Consider the following 20,236-nt stretch of genomic DNA (forward strand, 5'->3'; position numbering starts at 1 on the left):
GTATTTTTGCTTTTAGGGTCTCTACCTCTGCTTTGGAATTCTCAGCATCAAGAATGACAAGCTCATGGTTTTTTCCAGCAATTTCTAGTTCTCTTTTGAGGTTCTCTACTCTATCCTTAAGCAAATCTGCATTCTGCTCACTTTCCTCTAGTTTTTCTAAGACTTGGAGCTGCTTCATTTCCTCTGCTGTGATGCGGATTTTAAGCTTTTCAACACTATTTCTCAGCTGACACACTCCCTCCACTGGTGAGCTCAGACTCTCTTCTTTGGCCATAGAGGTCTCTTGGGCATCACACAAGGCTGCTACTTCTTCATTTAATTTCTTCAATTGTGTGTGAAGCAATTCCTCTGCAGTTTTAGATTCTTCTTTAATATGTATTTTCTCTTGCTCCTTTTCTTCTAGTAAACTTTGAAGTGAAGAGACTAATGTGTCTAACTCAGACACTTGACTTTGTTTTTCTTGTAGCTCTTTATTCAGGTTTTCATTTTCAGACCTTACTGTGACAAGACCTAATTCTAAACCTTTTGAGCTTTCAGTCAACTCTTGTATTTTTGTTTTTAGGGTCTCTACCTCTGCTCTGGAATTCTCAGCATCAAGAATAATAAGCTCATGGTTTTTTCCAGCAATTTCTAGTTCTCTTCTGAGGTTCTCTACTCTATCCTTAAGCAAATCTGCATTCTGCTCACTTTCCTCCAGTTTTTCTAAGACTTGGAGCTGCTTCTTTTTCTCTGCTGTGATATGCACTTTAAGCTTTTCAACACTACTTCTCAGCTGACACACTTCCTCCACTGGTGAGCTCAGACTATGTTCTTTGGCTGTAAATGTTTCTTGGACATCACACAAGGCTGCTATTTCTGTATTTAACTCCTTCATTTGTGTTTGAAGCAACTCTGCTGCAGTCTTATACTCTTCCTCCTTTTTTTCTATTAGACTCTTAAATGAAGAAAGCAAGGGCTCTAATTCCAACACTTGACTTTGTTTTTCTTGTAATTCTTTTGTTAGATTTTCTTTTTCAGATCTTACTGTGACAAGAGCTAATTCTAAACTTTTCAGCATTTCTGTCATGTCTTCTATTTTTGATTTGAGAGTCTCTATCTCTGCTTTGGCATTCTCAGCATCAAGAATGACAAGCTCTTGGTTTTCTTCTGACATCTGCAATTCCCTTTCAAGATTTTCAACTTTGTCTTTAAGTGAATCAGAATGACGCTCAGTTTCTTTCAGTTTTTCTAAGACACAGAGCTGCTTCTTCTCATCAGCCTCAATGCGGACTTTCAGTTTCTCAATGCCATTTCTCAGCTGGCGCACTTCCTCTTGTGTTGAGCTCAGTCTCACCGCCACCTCACCTTTCTCCACTAATGCAGCCTCCAAGGCCTTACAGTGGGCTGCCTTTTCATTTTCGGATTCATTCAATTTGTTCTTCAGGCTTTCTAATTCTCTTGCAAGCAAGTCTCTCTCTCCATTCAGTTGTCCAATTTGGCTTTCCAGCTCACCTTTAGCCAAAGACAGTGCCTGTGAATACTTTTCCAGACTCTGCAGCTGCTCCTGGAGATGAGCCTTCTCCTTTAACAGCCCATTTGCATCAGAGGACAAAGTCTGAAGGAGGTCTGTCTTCTCTTTTACTTCAGCCTCCACAACTTGAATGTGATGCAGACACTCACCATGATGAGATTCGAGCTCTTGTATTTTCTCTTTCATCCTTTCCAGCATCTGACTCAGTTCTTTGTTTTCTCTTGACACAGTATCTAATTCTCCATGAAGCTGGTTTCTCTCTGTTGTGACCACAGAGAGTTCTTCTTCAAGACACGTTATAGCTTTCTGCTTATTTTCACTATTTTTTTCTAAAGACAGCTTCTCTGTTTGTAATGTCTCTAAGTTACATTCCATGGAGAGGGTGTGCTGTTCCATAGTTTTCTCAGATTTCATTCTGTCTAGTTCATTTTCTACATTAAGAAATTTCTCTTTCCAGTTGTCATTTACCACAGCCACATTATCTTCAATCACTTTATGTGATAATTTCTCTGTCATCTCTATATCAGCATTGAGGTCTTCCCAAGTTTTTACTTCCTGGTATAACTCCGAGTTATCACAGGAGAAAATTTCTAATTTTTCAATTAAATCTGATTTGTCTTTCTTAAGTTGCTCAACTATTTTTTCCAATTCTATGCATGCTTCAATCTTGGTAGTTAGTTGCAATTTCTGTAAATTGATTTGTGAGTCTAACTCTTTCATTTCATTTAGCAAACTTTCAAGTTTTTTGTCACGTTCCTCTATGATATGAAGTAATTTCAAATTCTCATTGGCTGTCTCTTTTACCTGCAGCTGGAGATTCTGAATGGTTACCTGGTTCTCTAGAAAATCCATCGGTCCCAAAGCATTAGAATAAGAAAGAGACAATTCAGAAACACACTCTGAACAGCCCTGAGTTCTATCTTCCACTGGAGTCTCATAACTGGTTTCCGAGGACTGTTCTCTAGACCGTTCTGAACCTGTCTGTTTGACTGCCGCAGGCTCACTTATTCTTTCAGTCTCTAGATCGTGGTCCTGATGATTAACTTCTGTATAAAGTTGATGAATGTCAAGCTTTGGTATTCTTCCTTTAGTTTTTGGAGTATAGTCTTCTGATTCTTTTATGTCACAGCTCTCATTTCCATCCTGAATAGCCTGTAATTGTAATATAGTAACAAGAAAGTATTCATTTTTTTAAAGCAGAAACAAAATAGAATAAATAGGAGGCTTACTTATTACTTTAAAGAAATCAGCTTCTCGCCTCTGCTAAATACATTCACTTAATGACTCGAGTCAAATGGCATAATTTTAACCACATTGTCTTAGCTCCATTCAAATGTGCAGTCACAATTAAACAAACATTCAGCAGGTACTTTCTATGGGCAAGGCATTTATCATGGGTAAGGGATTTATCATGAAGACAAACCATTTATTTTATCATCTAAATCACAACTAAATTTCATTTTTTCCCCCCTGATAGGAATATTCCAGGTAGCCCAAATATAAAATTTCTCTTTATTATTATCAAACAACAGGCAAACAATTTCCATACAAAACACTCCCCCACCATCTTTGGCATTTATCCAAATAACCTCGTCAATTCTGACTCACAGTGACCCCCACTGGGTTTCCAAGGCAGTGAATCTTTATGGAGGTGGATTGCCCCGCCTTCCTTCCATGGAGCGGCTGGTGGGTTGGAACTGCCAACCTTCTGATCAGCAGTCAAATGCCTTAGACACTGTACCACTAGAGCACCTTTTAGCATTTATTAGTTAATAAGAAAAGACCACAAGGGAATCATGACTAGCTTCTCAGCCCAAAGGCTTAACCAAAGATCCAGCACTTGCTCTCAATGTGTCTTGGAGTCTTGTTTCTCATCTATAAAACGGACATCTGCTGCAGCTATTTTTACTGCTGCCACCTCCACTGCTTGCCCCCTGCCCTCCATACCTCACAGAGATAGAGGGAATCAAGTGAGATTCCTTTACTATCTAGCATTACCTTGTTGGTTTGTAGAAAAAAAGGTCAATGTTGTAAGTAACTAAGCAATTACTTATTCAATAAAGAAATGTCTCTTTAAATGACTAATAACCAAATCACATTATCTGTATCATAGCAAACTGCAGAAAATTATTTAGTAATATATATTTTTTCTATATTTATTTCACGACTATAATTCTGTAACATTAAAGAGTCTAAAAGGGCATGAGAGGTTAATTTTACATCACATTATCATTCATAAGCTCTAATTCAATCTTTAATTATACTTTATGAATTCATAAAAAATAAAAACATATACCTCCTGGGGAATAAAGAGGTCTTTCTAACTCCATAAAATATTTTTCTCCAGGGGACTTTAACAACATCTTTAGTAGTTTTCCATATAATTGTGTGGAATCCCTGGGTGGCACAAATATTTAAGCATTTGGCTGCTAATCCAAAGGTTTGAGTTTCAAATCCACCCAAAGACACCTCAAAAGAAAGGCCTGGCAATCTACTTCTGAAAAAATCAGCCATTAAAAACTCTATGGAGCAGTTCTACTCTGACACATATGGGGTTGCCATAAGTCAGATGTGACTCAATAGCAATGGGTTTGGGGTCCCTGGGTGGAACAAATGGTTAAGTGTTCAAGTATTAGCGAAAAGTTGGTTGTTTGAACCTACCCAGAAGTGTCTAGGAAAACAGGTCTTGCAATCTGCTTCCAAAAGGTAACAATCTTGAAAACCCTATGGAGCAATTGTACTCTATACACGAGTTGGAATCAACTCGAGGGCAATTAACAATAAGAACAAGTCTAATCATTGAAACATGTCTCCAATTTTCCTAAATTTTTGATTATCTTAAAAACAAATTTGGCATATTTTGTTTTTATGTCCTTGGACCCCAAAATATTTTTAACTTAGAATGTAGATTTCAATTCAGCAAGCATGTACTGTAGATGTAAATTATGTAAACTGAGGGAAATAGCATGTAAATTCCATGTACTTACATCTAATATGTCAGTGCCAAGCAAAGACCGTGAACTTAAGTCAAGACCTTGCAGTTGGAGTCGTGCAACTTCTAGCTCAAGTGACAGGTGTGCAATCTGTTTCTTTTCTGCTGCCAACTTAGACTCTAACTCCACAGTCACAGTTTTCAGCTTCTGTTGCCACTGTTCATTTTCTGACAAATTCTGCTTTCTAAGGCAGTCAATCTCTTTCCTTTCAGAATTTAGCAAGTGTTCAAGCTCTTGAATTTCTTTATTTTTCACAATCCTTTGACATTTAAGTTCCTCCTCCAGCTTCCTGAGGGACTGCAAGTACATCTGACAGAGGATCTCTAGTTCTTCAATACTCCTCACAGAGGTAGATGGAATTTCTTTCTGGGTCAGACTCTCTTCCAGACTGCTACAGGATGTGTCATCTACTTTAGACTGGTTCGTTGAAGCATTTTCTTCCAAATTACTCAAAAGAGATATTTCTCCTGTCTGTTCCAAAAGATCTTTACAGAAAGAGGATTCTCCGAAATTTTTAAGAATAGAGCTGTCAGTCACACAAGAGAAAGATGTTGACAGAAAACGCCCCTCCTCAGATCCTAACATTACTTCCTTCACCTGGTCATCTTGAAAGTTCCTCAGGTTCATTGACAAGACCGAATTTTCAGCTTTTAAAGTGTCAACATAGGACTGTAGTTCTGACATCTTTGAGGTCATTTGATAGTGCTGCTCATGTAAGATTTTGTGTTCACTTTGTAAAAATGAGAATTTCTCCTGTAATTCAGCAAAGTGCATTTGAACTTCTTTATTGGACAATGTCAGGTGCTCGTAGAAATTACTGTCGTCCAAAGGACTCAAGGACACAGACTTCTGCTCATTTTGCTGTTTAGCAAATTCGTCTTCTGGCATTTGTTTCACTAATTCACCTTGGACAAGGCCATTTTCATTGTTTAATTTTTTAACATCATTTACTAGTTTCTCTACCTCTTCTGCCATTTTACTACTTGCTGTGATACATTCTAATCTTGAGTCATTCAGCTCAAATGTGAGTTCACACTTTTCAACCTGCAACATTCCACACATTTTCTCTAGCTCATTCAGCTTTGTCATTGCTATTTGTAGAGAACACTGTAGGTGTGTGTTGTCATTTTGACTTGTTGACAACTGATGAAGCACTGAAATACTTTTTCCTTCTGTATCTACTTTGCAGTCTTTAAGGCCACTAAGTTCTTGTGACTGAGAATCTTGTGGCAAATTTCCAGTTTCTAATTCTCCTCGAATCATGTGTAATTCTTGCTGCAGGCATGCTTTCTCCTTCTCACTTTCCTGAAGTTTTAATTCCATATTTCTTATCACAGCTTCTAAATGTCCTAATTGTGCATCATAACTATCTAGAGAAGTATCTTTAATGTCAAGATCCATCTGACGTTCAACACTAGATTTATTCATCTCACATTCTGTTTCTTTCACAGAGTCACTGTCTAGATTCTGATGCCCAGGCTTAGTCTCTGTTGACCTCATTAGGTGCTCATTCTCTTCTAGTAAGGCATTAACTTCCTTTTGCATCCTACTTTGGTCTTCCTTTAAAGTCGTGATTTCTTGCCTTAAACCATCAGCCTCACCCTTGGAATTGTTTCGGGTATCTGTAATCTCAGATCTCAAATCATGCTGCACAGTCCCCAACTCTAGCACTAGGCTCTGGTTTCTTTCTTCAGCTGAAGCTAATTTTGTTAAGAATGCTTGGTGATCCCTTGCAAATGCTTCCTTCAGCTGTTCCAACTCATCTTTCCTAGTTTCACAAAGACTAGTGCACTCATTTAGCAAGCATTCTAATCTAGAGTTCTTCTCTTGTAGCGCATTGTAGTTTTCCCTAAGATTCTCATATGCATTTTCTGTTTCTTCACACCTTTTTAGTAAAATGAATTTTTCTTGCTTGTACTGAACAGATAACTCTGACATGCTTTTCTCTCTTTCATCTATGTGATTGGAAAAACTCTCACTTTTTCGTAGTAAGTTCATTTTCTCTTGATTTAAGGTTGCATTAATTTCCTTGAGAGTTCCATTCTCCTGGGTCAGCTCTTCAATTTCTTGTTTACTAAGAGAAAGGATGGAACTCATTGCCTTCTTCTCTGAGCTCAGGGTTTCGGACAAAAGCTGTAGCTCTTTTACAGAGTCTTCAAGTAAACCACTGCTCTTTTTTAATTCCTGATACTCTGCTTGTTGAGTTTCTAATTTCTCACTCAAAAGTTGCAGCTCTTTTTCCTTGTTCTCAAGGGCAGCTAAAGTTTCAGCAACAACATTTTGATGAACAGAAGTGTCTTCTTGTAACTTATTAATGCGTTGATTTGTTTCAGCCACAAAACTTTGATGCATCTGTTCTGCTTTCATGAGATTTTCTTCTATTTCTCGTTTAATTTGCACCAACTCTTCACACTGCTTCTGCAGATCTGAGTTCACCTGCTTTTGAGACTCCAATGAAAACTCAAGTGAAATGACTCTGTTTTCTAAAACGGCTGAATGTGTGGGACTTTGGTCTGCTTCTAAATGGTGTCTACTCCTTTCTAAAGGCATGCTTCCTTGTTCTCCAATTATCTTTGCCAAGGAATTATTCATTGTAGCCTGCTGTTCAGAAGTCAAAAGGCTTCTGTTATGATCCTCATTTATCTCCAGAGAAGAATCTTTAGATTTTAACAGATCTCTGAAGTGCTCATATTCAGCATGCAAGTCTTGGTAACGCTGGTCTTTGTCCATTACTTCACTTGACAGTAACTGAAGCTTGTGTTCTAGATCTTGAACTTGCCCAGTAAGCTGAGACGTTTTCAAGCACATATTTTCTATTTCCTTTTGATGTTTCTGATCTGAGAACTCAGCTTTCTGCTGTAGTTCTATGTAAGCTTGTTTCTGTGCCTCTAGTTCTACACTCTTGCTGTTGATCACATTCTGAAGGTTTCTGATCTCGACATTTAGGTTTTCTCTTTCCATTTCCATTGTTTTTACTCTTTCATTGTATTCTTGACTTTTTATTTGCTGAGTCTTGAGACAAGTTTCCAAGTGATTAATTTTATTCTGCAAAGTTTCCTTTTCTGATTCCATCTGATTTAAAAGTTGTTCTCTTTCACTTTTCCAACTATTAAGGAGAGTTTTCTCTTCTTTCAATTCTTCACATTCTTTCTTTTTTAATTCCAAAGTACTTAATAAAGCTTGAGACTCTTTCTCAGTTCTGCTTAACTTTTCATTTAGTTGTTCAATGTGATGTTCTCTTTTCTTCAAAAGGTCTTGAGAACAATCTCGCTGCTTTTCCAGATCAGCCAAAGCAAGCTTCAGTTTCTCTAAAGTCAAGGAGTTTTCTTGCTGGTTTATTTTTTCTTGAAGATCTCTTAATATTGTTTCCTGAGAAGTATTCTTAGCTATTTAGAAAGTAAATAAATAAACAAATTTGTCAATGCTTTTAATAAGTATGTATTCTACAAGAATTCTAAACTCTAAAAAAAATTCTATAAAAATTTGTATTGTTACCTGGGTAATTCCAAAAAGGAGATCACCTGATAATTACCTATGCTTATATACAGGCAATGAGAAAAATGGTAATTTTAAGACTAGTAATACATTTGTTAATCTTCTTTCCAAGAAGCTTAATAAACTATTGTATAAAGTAGCAAACATTTTCGACAAGTACTATACTTTCCTTACTATTTCTTCTTCTGTGTATGTCTATATGTATATGTGTACTGTTTTTGCTCTTCTTTAGCATATTTCTTCAAAGGGAGAACATAAAGACAATCGCAGAACGGAAATACCTCACATTCCTCTGGAGTAAGCTTGATGTCCAAGAAAAGTAAATAATGACTACTCCACCATTCCAGCTGAAAATCCAAATGATTAGGCTTAAGTATAAAAGAGTGAACCAAGCCAAAAAAAAAAACGAACTCACTACTGTCAAGTCGAATCTGACTCACAGCAACCCCTCCTTGGGTTTCCGAGGTGTTATCTCTAGGGAAGTAGATTGCCCAGCCTTCCTTCTGAGGAGTGGCTGGTAGGTTTGAACCACCAGTCTTCTGGTTAGCAGTCAAATGCCTTAGGCACTATCTATATATCAGTAACTCTTAACATCTGTATGGGAGTATTGTCAAGGACTAATATTCATCCACCTCCCAAACCTTCACAGTAAAGGTGGTGTCTATGAATACCAACATCTTAGGGAAATCATCCCCCATTTCATTTCCATCACCACTTTGTTTTCTGCCCAATAACTCATCTCTACCCAATGGCCCTTCCTACTTAAGAATGACTACAAATGGTTTCATCAGTGATGAGAAGCATTCACAGTTCTTAAGTATCTGGAAGGAAAACCTCAATAGTAGATGATAAAAGTAACATATATTATAATCTCAGATGTTAAATTAAAACCAAAAATAATACATATTTTTAACACACTAATCTCAATTTACCTTGAGACTTGATGGCTGAGACCCAGCTCCATAAGGGCTATCAAGCCACTTTACCTGTGAAAATCTCAAGCAAACATTATAGAAACCAGTGCTTAAATGGGAGCTCTGGTAGCATAGTGGCTAAGACACTTGCCTGCTAACCAGAAGGCTGGCGGTTCAAACCCACCAGCCACTCCTCGGAAGGAAGGTTGGGCAATCCTACTTCCGTAGCGATACTGCCTCGGAAACCCAAGGAGGGGTGGCTATGAGTGGGGGCCGACTCGACGGCACATAACAACAACAACAGTGCTTAAAAAGAAAAATGTTGTAACCTTTCCTTTTCTTGTAATTTTCCATCAAGAAAGCTGAAGGCTGATATTTCTACCTGCTGCCATGGAAAAATTAAAAGCTGTCTTACAAAAATTAGTATTAAAAAGTAAAGAAAAAAAAAGTCACAGAGAAGTGTGACACACTTCACAGATCAGATTAAAATACCCCACATGGGAAAATTAAGCAAAAGATATATGCCACAACTTAACATTGTGAAAATCTCAGTCAATACCACCCAAAGTGATCTATACATATAACACAATCCCAATCCAAATCCCAACGACATTCTTTAACTAAATGGAAAAACTCATCTCCAGCTGTATATGGACAGGAAAGAGGCCCCAAATAGCTAAAGCATTATTGAAGAACAACAAAGTAGGAAGCATTATACTTTCTCATCTCAGAAATTAAGTACATAGCCACAGTAGTCAAAACAACCTGGTACCGGTACAACAAAAAACACATAGACCAACAAAAATGGAGGGCTCAGAAGTAAATCCATCCATCTAAAGACAAAGGGTCAAAGTCCATTCAAGGAGGAAGAAACAGTCTCTTTAACAAATGGTGCTGGCAAAACTGGTTATCTGTTTGCAGAAAAATGAAACAGGATCCAGGTCTCACACCATGCACAAAAACTAACTCAAAATAGATCAAAGACCTAAAAGTTAAACCTAAAACTATAAAGTTCCTGGAAGATAACATAGGGACAAAGCAAGGAGTCCTAACTGATTTGGCACAAATATGCTACCAAACATAACTAAAAATGCAAACAGAACATGAATGAAATAACTGGGACTTCCTAAAACTTAATACTTATGCTCATCAAAAAACTTTGCGAAAAACTAAAGAGAACCTACAAACTGGGAGGAAAAAAAATTGGCAATGATATACCTGACAAGGGTCTAATTTCCTATCTATCAATCTATCTATCTATTTAAACTTCATCACCTCAAAAATAAAAAGACAAGAAATGCAGAAGGACATAAACAGACACTTTACCAAAGAAGACATTCAAGCAGCTAACAAACACATGAAGAGAGGCTCACAATAATTAGCCATTAAACTCACTGCTGTCGAGTCAGATACGACTCATAGCGACCTCTCCTTAGGTTTCCGAGGCAGTATCACTACGGAAGTAGATTGCCCAACCTTCCTTCTGAGGAGTGGCTAGTGGGTTTGAACTGCCAGCCTTCTAGTTAGCAGTCAAAAGCTTTAGGCACTATGCCACCAGAGCTCCTTAATCAGCCATTGCTGTTACGTGCCGTTGAGTCAGACCTGACTCATAGCAGCCCCTCCTTGGGTTTCTGAGGCAATATCACTACGGAAGTAGATTGCCCAACCTTCCTTCTGAGAAGTGGCTGGTGGGTTTGATCCTCCAGCTTTCTGGTTAGCAGTCAAGTGCCTTAGGCACTATGCTACCAGAGCTCCTAATTAGCCATTAGAGAGATGCAAATCAAAACTATGATGAGATACGATCTCACTCTGGCAATACTGGCTTTGATCAAAAAAAAGTAGAAAACAACAAATGCTGGCAAGGTTGTGGGGAGATTGGAATCCTTATTCACTGCTGGTAGGATTGTCAAATGGTATAACCACTATGGAAAATGGCATAGGCTTCCTTAAAAAGCTAGGAATAGAACTACCGTCTGATGCAGCAATCCCAACCCTAGATATATATCCTAGAGAATTAAGAGCTATGACATGAATAAACAGATGCACTCCTATGTTCAACACACCACTGTTCACAACAGCAAAAAGATGGAAAGCAACTTAAGTGTCCATCAACAGATGAATGGACAAACAAAACGTGGTACTTATATACAATGGAATACTATGCAATGATAAAGGATAATGATGAATCCACCAAACACTTCACAACATGAATGAATCTGGAGGACACTTTGCTGAGTGAAATAAGTCAATCACAAAAGGACAAATAGTGTATACTATCACTTTTATAAAAAGTTAAGAATAGGTTCACACACAGAAAGCAACATTCCTTAATGGTTACCAAGGACAGGAGGGAGAATCACTAAATAGCACACATGTTAATTCTGGCGAAGGGTAAATCAATGCACAACGTGAGTGAAGTCAGCACAAAATGACCAAGGTAAATGAAGACACTGAAAGGTACACAAGAATAAAGGACAACTACAGTAAATGCTGTAACACATATAATTATGCAACAATAGTAATAAGAATGAAAATCCGTGAATGGCACCCCAGCACTAATGACGAAGTCCAAAGAAACAGAAACCAACAAATGCTGGCAATGGTATGGAGAGATTGGAACCCTCATACACTGCTAGTGGGACTGTAAAACGGTGCTACCACTGGAAAATGGTATGACACTTCCTTAAAAAGCTGGGAATAGAAATACTACATGACCCAGCAATCCCATTACCAGGTATACAGAAATAAGAGAAAGTAAGAGCCATGACACGAACAGAAACATACATACCTATGTTCATCGCAGCACTATTCACGAGTGAAAACATGAAAACGACCTAAATGCCCATCAACAAATGAATGGCTAAACAAACTATGGTCCATAAAGGCAATGAAACATTATGCAAAGTTAAAGAACAATGATGAGTCTGTGAAAAATCTTATAACATGAATGGACCTAGAAGAAAATATGCTGAGTGAAATTAATCAAATTCACAAATACTGAATGTGAACACTACCATAAAAAGTCAAGAAAATGTTTTCACACAAAAAGAAATATTCTTTGACAGTTACCAGAAAGGGAAGGGAGAATATACTAACTAGAGGGTAGACACATACTAACTTGGGTGAAGAGGAAGGCAATAATCAAAAAGGAGGAGGTCAGCACAAAATGATCGAGGAAAGGAGGACACTGGGAAGAGTACAAGACTTAAAGGCATTAATGTATTAATTAATATATTAATTATATTAATATATTATTATTAATATATTAATACATTGATAGATTAATTCATATACAATCCTGCAATAACAGTAATAACAATAATCAATAATCTAAGAGTGGATACAGATAGATATGAAAGCTCAACAGGTGTGGAAAGGAGAATGGGACTCTACCCACGAATATGTATAGGTTTGACAGAGGATAAATCTACATATGTGTTTATACATGCTGCAAATATATTCAGGTATATAGTAGATCATACAGGGGCAAAGTTATAATACCTTCTTAGCCAAAACTATAAGCCATGAAGGAATGAGCTGTTGGGTCTGGGGACTCAGGACCACAGTCTCAGGGGATATCGAGGTCAATTGGCACAATACTTTCCACAAAGACAGTATTCTAGATCCTACCTCGGTGAGTAGCAACTAGGGTCTTAAAAGCTTGCTAGTGGCTTAGCACAGCCGATTCAAAATGGTGTCTGGTCAGTAGTTCCTATGCTAATTCCCTCTAGCATCTTAGTGCCTAGGTGCAGCATTTTGAAATAGGGATTCTAGTGCTCTGAACAGCTCACTAAGTCAGACTGCACCAAACTCAGGGGAGTAGGATCAGAAAGGAGAAAGGGGCAAGGGAAAAATAACAAAAATAGGGGAATCTACCCTGCAGAGCACCAACCAGCAGGTGAGAAAGGCCATCAGAGACCTCCCTGGGGGATCATGGACTGGCAGGTGAGAAAGGGCATCGGAGACCTCCCTAGGTTAGGGAAGAAGGCACAACACACCAGTGTATCCGCAGTCACTCTATGATCTACCTTCAGCACCCGCTTTTATTGGTAAACTTGGGTCTGCTGGATGTGAGCAGGCACTTCTCTGGTTCCAGCACTGCTGAAACCCAAGCAGAGAGACCATTAACGCCGCAAGTGAGTGGGCCCTGGGAGGAACTCCCACGCTAGATCGCACAGCGGGGCAGTTGTCTTGGGTCGGATTTTTGGCATGGAGGGGCCTCAAGAGTGGGGTTTTTGCATGTCTGAACCTGGCAGAAAGTGGCCACCCCATAATAACTGGAGTCTTTGCTGAACTTGAGCTGTGGGCCTGTGCATAACAGTACAACATCATCATTAGCAGCCCGCTCAAAGCCCCAGAAACCGCCCCTGGCAACTTGGAGCGTACCTTCCTTCTCTCTTCCCTTCCACCTTCTCCTCCTATACCCTCACTCATCCAATAGAAAAATCACATTCAGCCACCATAACACCTGCCAGCTCAAATTCTAAAACCTCCTCATGACAAACAGAGACCTATAGCCACATTCCACACAGTGATTCCATCATCACAAAGAAAACTGCAGAGTCACCCAGCACACCTGAATTAATAACCAAAAAAATAAAATGCACCAGCTCCACCTTTTCAAAATATTAAATAATAAAACCAAGACAAAACAAATCAATAAATAACCAACAGTTTAAGACAACTTCAAAATGTCTAGGAAACAACAGGCAACCCCAAATCAAATAAAAAAACAGGATAAGGCCATTAGAAGCAAAACCCCAAACAAAGGTCTCATTAAACATGGAAGAAGAGAAGGTAATAGAATTATCTGAGAAGGAATTTAGAAGATATGTTTACAGAGCTTTACAAGAGCCTAAGGAAACCCCAAACAGAAGCAAGGAGAACACAGACAGTTCCCTGGAAGACCTCAGGAAAATCATACAAGAACAAAATAAGATTAATGCACAATCAGAACTCAAATGAAAACAGCAGTTAGAAATCCAGAAGATGAATACCAAAATTACAGAATTATACAGTACAGTAGGAGGAGGATAGAACTAGCTGAAGAACACATTTCCCAACTAGAAGACAAATCCCTAGACCTGTGTGAAGAAAAATCAGAACAAAGATTTAAGAGAAATGAAGAGAACCTAATAGTTATATGGGACAACATGAAAAGAAACAACATATGACTCATTGGAATTCCACAACAAAAAGAGATGATAAAAAAAAAAAAAAAAAAACAGAGAAAATTGTGGAAGACCTACTAACAGAAAACTTCCCCCATATCATGAAGGAAGAAAAAATATCTGTCCAAGAAGCTCATAGAACCCCATACAAAATAGATCCTGCAGTGTAGTAAATTACTTAGTGTGGCTTTTCTACCCGTAAGTCTTTGTAAACTCCAAGGTGGGATTTTCTATGAGCAACTGAAGAGCTCCTGATTGCTGAAGTTGTCCACCGGGAGTATTTCTGTTGGGAGTGGCACAAAACAATGTTCTGGGAGGTGCCCATTCTCTCTCAGGTGCTTAGAGTTCTGATGCTATGATTGGCTAGTTTGGCCACTCTGCCGGGCTCAAAAGGAGGTCTCCCAGAGGCAGAACTCTCTGACTCCTGGTTGAGAATGATGCGCCCCGGAAAGAGACACGTGCTGCTGGGAAAGAGACGCAAGAGACACGCGTTGCTGAGTGAGACACCAAGGGACCAGCACTGCTGGGAAAGAGACTGTGAGAGACTGTTGGCTGAGGGATGGTGGGCTGGGAGAGAGACTGAACGTTCTTCCTGAACTTGAGTTGTAGCCTGATGCTTCCTTAATAAACCCCATAATCTGTGAGTTCTGTGTGGCCACTGCAGTGAATTATCGAACCCAGAAGAGAGGTGGTGGGTGCTTTGGGAGGAATGGTTGGTGAAAGGGCTGGAGGGAGGCAGCATGTCTGGCCTTGCAGTAATAGGCCTTGCGCTATTGATGGTGATTCTGCCTTTCTCTTGTGGGATTAGAGGAGGTCAGTATGTATAGCCTCCTTGCCGTTTTTGCAGATCCCAAGAGAAAAACACCAAGGCATATTGTAATCAAACTCTCCAAAACCAAAGACAAAGAAAAAATTTTGAGAGCTGCCCAGGACAAAAGAAATATTACTTATAATAATGAAACAGTTAGGCTGAGCTCTGATTACTCAGCAGAAACCATGCAGTCAAAAAGGCAATGGGATGGCATGTATAAAACCGAAGGAAAAGAACTTCCAACCAAGAATCCTATATCCAGCCAAATCATCCATCAAACATGAGGGTGAAATCACGGCATTCCCAGACAAACAAAAATTAAGGGATTTTGTGAAAATCAGACCAACCCTACAAGAAATGCTTAAGAAAGTCCTTCCAATAGAGAACCCACAACAGAGATCAACAAAATCAGGATACATGACATCAACACTAAAACCAAATCAGAAATAGAAACTCAAAATAAGACCATAAAACATTGTACACTGAAAATCAAGGAAGCAAATCTGCACATGACAACAGCAACTAACCTCTTTGAGAGAATAAAACTTCTAGGTACAAACTTCCAAATGGAGAAGAAAACAGGACAATATTCTCATAGTATGCACTATTCTAAAAATGTAGAGACAAGAGTTCACTCCAAGGTAACCACAGAGAAAATTAACAATCCCCCTAAGCAAATCCAGAAGGAAGGAAAACATATGGGTTTAATAAGCACAAAACCAACAATAAAGAAGAAAAGAGAGGAAGCACTTGACAAGAAATCAAACTCAGCACAGAAAAGTATATGGACCAAGGAAACACCAACAGCATAACAACAACAAAAAAACAGAATGACAGCAATAGATTCATATGTATCATTAATTACATACAATATGAATGGACTAAATGCAACAATCAAGAGAAAGAGAGTGGCAGACTGGATAAGAAAAGACGACCCATTGATACACTGCCTACAAGAGACCCACCTTAGACACAAAGATAAAAACAGATTAAGAGTTAAGGGGTGCAAAAAAATATACCAAGCCAATGGTAACCAAAAGAAAGAGCAGGAGTAGCAATATTAATTTCTGATAAAACAAGACATTAAGGTGAAAAACATCAGAAGGGACAAAGAACATTATATGACGTTGAAAGGGTCAACTGACAAAGAAGGCATTATGATAATAAATATTTATGCACCCAATGAAAAGTCCTCCAAAATACATGGAGTAAATATTAACTGAATTAAAAGGGACAATAGACAACTCTACAATAGTGCTAGGAGACTTTAACACACCACTTTCAAAAAGGGACAGATCAACTGGAAAAAAACTCAAAAAAGATACATAAGAGCTCAACAATACAATCAACCAACTCGACCTCATAGACAAGTACAGAACATTCCACCCAACAAAAGCACAAGTCACATTCTTCTCCAGTGTCCATAGATCCTTCTCCAGAATAGATCATATGTTAGGACATAAAACAAGCCTAAATAAATTCAAAAGCATTGACATAATACAAAGCATCTTCTCAGACCACAATTCTATAAAATTAGAAATTAATAATAGGAAGATCAAGAAAAAAACATTAAACATGTGGAAGCTGAACAATTCACTGCTCAAAAACTATTGGGTAATATAACAAATAAAAAACTGAAATAAAAAAATTTCTAGAAACAAAAGAGAATGAAGAGACATCATACCAAAAACCTATGGGAAACACAGAAAACAATACTCAGAGGACAGTTTATAGCAATAAACGCATACATCAAAAAAGAGGAAAGAAACAAAATCAACACTCTAACTCATCAACTCCAACAACTAGAAAAAGAACAACAAAAGAATCCTACAGTATCTAGAAGTAAGAAAATAATAAAGATTAGAGCAGAAATAAATGAAACAGAAAAAAAAAATCAACGAAACAAAAAGCTGATTCTTTGAAAAGATTAATAAAATCGATAAACCATTGGCAAATTTAACAAAAGAAAGAAAAGATCTAAATCACAAGAATTATAAAAAGGTGTCATCACAACAGAACCAACTGAAATAAAAAAAGATACTCACAGAATATTATGAAAAACTGTACTACAATAGATATGAGAACCTACAAGAGATGGACAAGTTTCTAGAATCACAAAACCTACCTAAACTATCCCACTCACAGATAGAATACTTGAACAGACCTATAACAAAATAAGAAATTGAGCAGGTCATTAAAAAAAAAAAAAAAAAAACTTCCCACAAAGAAAAGTCCTGGCTCTGATGGCTTCACTGGAGAATTTTACCAAATATTCAGAGAAGCGTTGACACCTATGTTACTCAAGCTATTCCAGAACATAAAAAAGATGGAATATTCTCAAACTCATTTTATTAATCAAGCATAGCACTAATACCAAAACCAAGGAAAGAACACTAAGAAGGAAAACTACAGACCAATATCCCTCATGAAAATAGATGCAAAAATCTTCAACAAAATCCTAGCCAATGGAATCTAACAACACATCAAAAACCTAATACATCCTGACCAAGTGGGATTCATTTTTTATTTGACCAGATTTGCAAGAGTGGTTCAACATCAGAAAAACAATCAATGTAATCCACCATATAAACAAAACAAAACAAAAGAACCATATGATTATATCAATCGATGCAGAAGAGGTATTTGATAAAATCCAACACCCGTTCCTGTTCAGAACTCTCAGCAAAACAGGGATAGAAGGGAAATTCGTCAACAAAATAAAAGGCATATATGCAAAGCCAATGGCCAACATCATTCTTAACGGAGAAAGACTCAAGGCATTCCCCTTATGAACAGGAACCAGACAGGAATGCCCTTTATCACCACTTCTATTTAACATTGTATTAGAAGTCCTAGCCAGGGCAATAAGGCAAGGCAGAGAAATATAAGGCATATAAATTGGCAAAGAAGAAGTACTGCAGATGATATGATCCCGTACATAGAAAACCCAAGAGACTCAATAAAAAAACTACTGGAACTAATAGAGAGGTTCAGCAAAGTGGCAGGATACAAGATCAACATACAAAAACCAGTTGGACTCCTCTACACCAGCAAGGAGTCCTCTGATAAAGATATAGGGGAAACAATACCATTTATAAGAGCTACTAAAAAGATAAAATATCTAGGAATAAACCTTACCAGAGACACAAAAGACCTATACAGAGAAAACTATAAAACACTTCTACAAGAGACAACAAGGGCACTACATAAATGGAAAAACATACCTTGTTCATGGATAGGTAGACTGAATATTGTGAAAATGTCAATACCACCTAAAGAAATCTATACATTTAATGCAATCCCGATCCAGATACCAACAAAATTTTTTAAAGACATGGAAAAACCAATTACTAACTTCATATGCAAAGGAAGAGACCTTGGATAAGCAGAGCACTTCTAAAGAAGAACAAAGTGGAAGGTTTCATATTCCTGGACCTTACGAACTACTATATAGCCACAGTAGTTAAAACAGCATGGTATTGGTACAATGATAGACAGACCGAACAATGAAACAGAATTGAAAGTTGAGATATAGACCCATTCATCTATGCACAGCAGATCTTTAACAAAGGTCCAAAACCCATTAAATGGGGAAGAGACAGTCTCTTTAACAAATGGTGCTGGCAAAACTGGATATCCACTTGCAGAAAACCAAAAACAAGACCCATAGCTCACCCCACACACAAAAACAAATTCAAGCTAGATCAACGACTTAAATGTAAAACCCAAAACTATAAAATTCATCAAAGATAAAGTAGGGGCAAATCTGGGAGCCCTAATTTATGGCTTAAATAGACTATCAAGCATAACCCAGAATGTGCAGGAGACAGAAGAGAAGCTAGATGACTGGGACCTTTTAGAAATTAAATTCTTATGCACACTGAAAGACTTCCTCAAAAGGGTAAAAAAGAGAACCTACAGATTGAGAGAAAATATTTGCCTATGACATATCTGACAAAGGACTCATCTCTAAAATCTATAGAAAACCTCAACACCAAAAAGACAAATAACCCAATTCACAAATGGGCAAAAGACTTCAACCAAAGAAGATATACTGACGACCAATAAACACATGAGAAATTTCTCGCGATCATTAGTCATTAGAGAGATGCAAATCAAAACAACGATGAAATATCATCTCACCCTAGCAATAATAGCAAAGTTCAACAGGTCAAGAAAATAACAAATGCTGGCAAGGTTATGGGGAGATTGGAATTCTTGTGCACTGCTGGTGGGACTATAAAATGATATAACCATTGTGGCATTCGGTATGGCGTTTCCTTAAAAAACTGAAAACAGAAATACCATTTGACCCAGCAATTCCATTACTAGAAATACATCCTAAAGAGGTGAGAGTGCACAAACAGACATATGTACCCCTATGTTCATCGCAGCACAATTCACCATAGCATAGATGGAAACAACCTAAATGCCCATCAACGGATGAGTGGATAACCAAATTATGGTATATGCACACAATGAAATACTATGCTATATTAAAGAACAATGAGGGATACGCAAATCACCTCACAACGTGGATGAGCCTGGAAGACATTGTGCTGAGTGAAATAAGTCGATCGCAGAAGGATAAGCACTGTATGAGCCCATTACTGTAAAAAGACAAAGAAGGGTTTGCTTGTGAAAAGGGACTCACTTTGTAGGTTGCTGGGGTGGGGAAGAAAGGGGAGAGATTAATTCCAGGCTAGTTGGGGCCCACAAGCTGATGGGGGTAAAGGGAGGGATATATGGAAAGAGTCTGTGGCCACCATAACATTAGGAAAAGGGAGGACACTGAATTGTGCACATAGAAGTTAGATGACAGATGCTAATACCAACCAGTGTGCCCACAACATTGCATTACCATCTACACCAAACACCAGGCTACAGATAAACACATAAACACCTAACAGGATCAGATGGGGGTCAGTGAATACGAGTATATTTTAGACCAAGGATAGATTCAGCTGAGGCTAATCTTGCACAGATACCAGTGATACAAAATACCTGCAATCCTTACAGAAACAATAGCAGACAGACACAGAGTAATCCCTCACACACACCCAGACACTATGGGAGAGAGATCCAACGGATCTCAGGACCATAGTACTTGAGGACACCAGACTCATTTGCACAATAAAATACATAAAAGCCTTGTTCCTCATCCTACATTGGTGAGTACCGAGAGGGGTCTTAAAAGCTTTCCAGCTGCCATCTAAGATGCACCTAATGGTCTCCTAAAGTTGGAAGCTAAGAAGAGTGAAAAAACTCCAGCACTAGTAGCTAAGTTCAACAAGACAGAAAATAACAAATGCTGGCGAGGTTATGGAGTGATTGGGACTCTC

General features: G+C 38.1%; 1 protein-coding gene across 1 annotated transcript in view; it reads right to left on the bottom strand.

Annotated features, from left to right (window-relative positions):
* Positions 1–20,236, bottom strand: part of CENPF (centromere protein F) — a 97,323-nt gene that overhangs the window by 32,770 nt on the left and 44,317 nt on the right. Inside the window, exons 11-12 of the mRNA XM_007952589.1 lie at positions 4,498–7,889; positions 911–2,662 (exon numbers count right to left, since the gene is read on the bottom strand). Of these exons, the coding sequence (XP_007950780.1) occupies positions 911–2,662; positions 4,498–7,889 (5,144 nt within the window). The remainder of the gene's footprint in view (positions 1–910; positions 2,663–4,497; positions 7,890–20,236) is intronic.

This window comes from Orycteropus afer, unplaced genomic scaffold, assembly GCF_000298275.1.
Source record: "Orycteropus afer afer isolate SDZICR_OR568_19922 unplaced genomic scaffold, OryAfe1.0 scaffold00013, whole genome shotgun sequence".
Classification (NCBI taxonomy): Eukaryota; Metazoa; Chordata; class Mammalia; order Tubulidentata; family Orycteropodidae; genus Orycteropus; species Orycteropus afer.